This window comes from Capsicum annuum, chromosome 3 (assembly GCF_002878395.1).
Source record: "Capsicum annuum cultivar UCD-10X-F1 chromosome 3, UCD10Xv1.1, whole genome shotgun sequence".
In the NCBI taxonomy this organism is placed as follows: domain Eukaryota; kingdom Viridiplantae; phylum Streptophyta; class Magnoliopsida; order Solanales; family Solanaceae; genus Capsicum; species Capsicum annuum.
Window position 1 is genome coordinate 119,055,143 of NC_061113.1, and position 4,851 is coordinate 119,059,993.

General features: G+C 32.0%; 1 protein-coding gene across 1 annotated transcript; it reads left to right on the forward strand.

Annotated features, from left to right (window-relative positions):
- Positions 1-458: 458 nt before the first annotated feature.
- LOC107874957 (uncharacterized protein At1g28695) lies at positions 459-3,261 on the forward strand. The gene is made up of 3 exons (XM_016721644.2): positions 459-773; positions 857-1,234; positions 2,337-3,261. The coding sequence occupies exons 1-3, from the start codon at positions 615-617 to the stop codon at positions 2,835-2,837; spliced, it is 1,038 nt and encodes a 345-aa protein (XP_016577130.1). The 5' UTR covers positions 459-614; the 3' UTR covers positions 2,838-3,261.
- Positions 3,262-4,851: the final 1,590 nt, after the last annotated feature.

Here is a 4,851-nt window from a genome sequence, read left to right on the forward strand (position 1 = left end):
TAGGGAAAAAATACTTGATTTGATCAAAATTCGAGGGGGTTAGGGGCCTGATAGGTACAGGCCTTAGTTGAGGGGTCTAAGTGAATTTTCGAAACAAGTTTGAGGGTCTGTCGATGGCTTTAGCCTATAAATTTATATTGGGGCTAATTTATATCATCTACCAAACATGATATAAAGCTAATAACACTATGGGGACTCCGCTTTGAACAAAACTTTTACCATACTCAGGATTTAAACCCGAGACCTCTCATTAAGGACGAGGGGATTCAAACCATCCGATAACAACCCATATTTATGATATTTGAAGTTAATTTAGGAACTAATAATAAATTACATTTCAATAAACAAATTATTTATTAGCACACGCAATTTGAAAATTCTTTACAATACTGTCTGTCAATGTAAAATTTCGTGGGCTAGTAGGACTCCCTACTAGTCAGGTAGTTGAACAAATAAAAAGAAGTACAAAACCAATGGCAACTAGAATTTTAGTTGGAGTTTAGGACTATCACGCAACTAGTCATTCTCTCTTAATTCCACGCACTTTGGATCGAGATTTTGAGAAAAGAATCTGGTCAAGTCAGTCTTGTGTTCAATTCGCTGGCCTTAGTAGAATGAATTTCAAGAATTCCATCAATGAATACTATCACTATATTGTTTATACACTTCTAACCGTAACGTTATTATATATTTTCTTGTTAAGCTCCTCCGCTAAGAGCATCAATTTTGCTTTATATACGACGCGAAACTCCGTTTATCAACCTTCAAACAAAGTAAGTAATCAATTACACTTCTTTCATATTTTTTTTATATTTAAATCTCAAGTTATTTTCTTTTGTATACGTGTGTTTTCCAGTTTAACACGAAAATACATGGAGATAAGCTTGAAGAAGCATTAGCGGGAGCGTCAACGGAGGACAAAACGGTAATTATCACGATTGTAAATAAAGCATATGTTGAGGGAGATAAGCCTATGTTAGATATTTTCTTGGATGGTTTCTGGCTTGGAGAAGGCACTGAAGATTTAATCAAACACCTTTTGATTGTTGCGATGGATCAAACGTCGTACAAAAGGTGCATGTTCCTGCATCTTCATTGTTACAAGCTCGAAACAGATGGTGTAGGTTTCATCGGAGAGAAACTGTACATGTCGAAAGACTTTATAAAGATGATGTGGGAAAGAACTCGGTTCCTAGGAGACATTCTAAAAAGTGGTTATAGCTTCGTCTTCACGGTATGTACGACATCTCATTATGCAATGGCTTTTAGGTTGAAAACTGCACCACCTACATTCATTTTCCTTTGCATTCATAGATAGTATAGTACATATCTTTATAAGTTCAATTTTTGTAAACCCATTGTTAGGTTACTTGTATAAAAGTATAGCTATAGTTCACAAAAAGCAAGATTAATAACCTTAAAGATAAGGCTAGTTGCCTACTACAGTATGTGTTAAAATGCACTGGTAAGATAAAGGAATTTATTTTGTTAATATATATAAGTTAAATTGTTAGCACTTATTAGTCGTATGTGTTCTCTGTGCTTCCATATTGAGCAGAGTAGGAGGAAACAGGCTTAAATCGTTTTGTGTTTTAAATTTGGCAAATACAGTTCCTCAAGTACGCACCATCTTTCACTTGAGCATTTCAGATGGACATTGGTGGGGTGGGATGGTAGGTTAGGGGAGGGGTACTTTTTATTTAAATTAATTATTCATAAATTATTTGAGTATTTTTTATTTAAAATTAATTATTGGGGAAAGGGGTGGTTATTGATTTTTTTTTAAAAGAAATTAATTAATGATTTAAAAATTATTTTTTAGAAAAATAACACGTGTCGGCATATTATTTATCATTCTACATCATCAGGCGCGTGTAATACACGCACACAATATAAATTTGCTGATTCAACAAAAGGTGTCAAAGTGGCACACTTTATATCTACTTGAGTTGTCAAAATGAACAAGGACCTAAGTGAAAAATGATGCATACTAAGGGGCTGCGTATGGGTTTTTCCTTTAAATTTTATACACGAATATGTATGTATAAGACCATTCAACTGTAGGATTTGTCACCAATTAGAAAAAAATGTTTATGACTTACAGATTTGTCAAAGAACCCAGCCATATCAATTAATGGAATACATTGTATTTGGGCAAAATAACGTAATACTCCTACCAAACACTATTCTACGCTTACATTTACCTATAATTGATTTTATTCTTCGGTTAAATAGTAGAAATTAATTAATACAAGTCCATTATATTCTGAATTGATCCTAATGTTCATATTTGCCAAACTGAATAAGCTGACTATTGTTTAATCCGTGTTGAACAGGACACTGATGTGTTATGGCTAAGAAATCCATTCCCAAGGTTGAGCCACAACAATTCCATCGACTTGCAGATCAGTACAGATGAATTCAATGGCAACCAATGGTCGGAGGCCAATCTCATTAATACGGGCTTCTACATGATCAGATCAAACAACAGAACCATCGCATTGTTTGACAAGTGGTATACTAAGAAAGACAATTCCACCGGATTAAAAGAACAGGACGTTCTGCAGAAGATGATACGTGAAGGAGAAGTTCGAAATTTAGGCCTTAAAGTGAGGTTCTTGGACACTGTTTATTTTAGCGGATTCTGTCAAAATAGTAAGGATGTTAGAGCCGTAGTGACTGTTCATTCCAACTGCTGTAGAAGAATAAAGTCCAAAACGGCTGATTTGACGGTAGTCATTCATGATTGGAAAAGGTTTATGAGCGCCACTGAGAATGAGACGTCCTGGTTCCAGTGGACGCCTCATGATCACTGTCGGGATTCTTGGCGACACTGAGGATCGTATGATTATACCTTGAGAAATTTAACAATTATATATGGTTACAAATTCTTTTCAAATTCAATCTTGTGATTTTGTAGCAAGGGAGTGTATCTTTTGTAAATACATAATAAGAATTTTTGCCCCATTTTCGTATAAAATTTAAGTTTTACTTTTCTTATAAGAAAAATAAAAGTAATAGCATAATTATTTTATTTCTCCTAAAAGAAAAATATAATTCTTTTTTATATTTGGTTAACCTTTTTCTTGGGAAAAGATTTTGTACAGAAGACCTCTTTTCATGCAATAATACAACAACATTCACAGTGTAGTCTTTAAACTGTCTTGTAAGAGGGAGATTTTCTCATAGTTTTATATTTTTCAATATTAGATTTTCATATGTAGATCGTTTGACCAAATCATATTAATAATATATTTTTTATTATAATTTTCTTTGTCATCTAAATTATCATTTTCTATGGTTTCCAAACTTTAAGCTTCAGCATGACGCTCTCTCAATTTTGAATCCAACAAGTGATATCAGCACATACGGTTCAAAAATATCAGCACATACGGTTCAAAGACAAGTTCAAGGTGATTCTAATCAATTTACAATCAATTTGATGATAACGAAGATTGTTTGTCTAACTATATGTAGAGAATAAGCTTTAAGCATATTTCAATATTCCTGTTGCTGCATATTTAAAAATAAAAATAAAATATTTATTTTTAACCCACACTTAACCATAATTGTTATAACTATATTTATATTATAGTGAATGTCTATCAAAATCTACTTTGATATCTATTAAGATTTAAAACATTTGTCTTTTACTCAGACTAGGAGTAAATTTCCCTTATAAATAGAGAGGTTTTGTTCATTATATTTACAATCTTATGATCTCTCATCCCTCAAGAGAAGAAATAAGAATCACTCTCTCTATTCTCTCTACTCTTCTTTTTATTCTTTATTGTTTTATAACACATTATCAGCATAAGACTCTATCAAACAAGGTGAAATTATAAATCTGAAGAATTTCAAGGTTAGTAATTCTTTATGTTATCTTTCTTTTGATACTACTAATATAATTATTATTGGATTTGAGGAAAAATAATTGGTTTGAAACCATTTATCTTTTAAATTTATTCCTCAAGAACAATATTATAAAAAAAAAATAATATGTTGGGTTCAAGTCCCATTGATTTATGCCTAAGACGTCTTTATATGGGTAAGACGTTAAGTTTGAATCTCAATGCACCATATTGATGATATTATGATGGCTAAGGCAAAATAATGTGTTTTTGATGAAAAATCATGAAACTTGTTCATTGAATATGCTTCATTCTAAGAAGTGAATGTGGTAGCAATATATGATAAGTCTGAAAGATGACAATTTGCTTCATTCTTGAAGTGAATGTGGTAGCAATATAGAGAAATTCTCTCTATTATATTTATGCCTCAATTTGCTCCTGAAGTAGCAATATCATGGTAGGGGTTATAAGCTATCATAATTTGATAGACTTTAGGTACAATTATATTTCATTCCTGGGGAATGAGAACCTTATTAATGCAAACATGCACTTGATTGTGATGGTATCACAACTCACCTCCGAATGAGGCAGAATAACTGAGAAAAATTATTTTGAAATATACTTCTAAAGTAGTAAATCTGAAATTTATTCATGTAATAGTAAATCTGAAATTTACTAAAGAAAAAGTACATGTCATGGTAAACTTGAAGTTTACTCGAATAAAAGTTCATAAATTGATGTGAACGATTGTGACATCTCAGAGATATACATGTATTGAAGAACTAGAAGATTCTTCAAGAATTGTTTATGTCGTTTGTTCTCATGATAAGTTGGTTAGACCAACTAATATTGGGATTGGATCCCTTCAAATTTAAAAATTATAAAAGGTGAATAAGGGACCGTTCATCTATCATGTGATATGTTAAAATGATGCATCAATAAGATGACCACATGTACATTTATTGTCAACCTGCAGTTTGACATTCATAAAGTTATTTGC

Excerpts from the sequence above, each read along its gene's own strand:
- LOC107874957 (XM_016721644.2), top strand. The coding sequence starts at position 615 with ATGAATTTCAAGAATTCCATCAATGAATACTATCACTATATTGTTTAT. Across the intron at positions 774-856 it reads TTTATCAACCTTCAAACAAA|TTTAACACGAAAATACATGG; the intron begins GTAAGTAATCAA and ends TGTGTTTTCCAG. Across the intron at positions 1,235-2,336 it reads GTTATAGCTTCGTCTTCACG|GACACTGATGTGTTATGGCT; the intron begins GTATGTACGACA and ends CGTGTTGAACAG.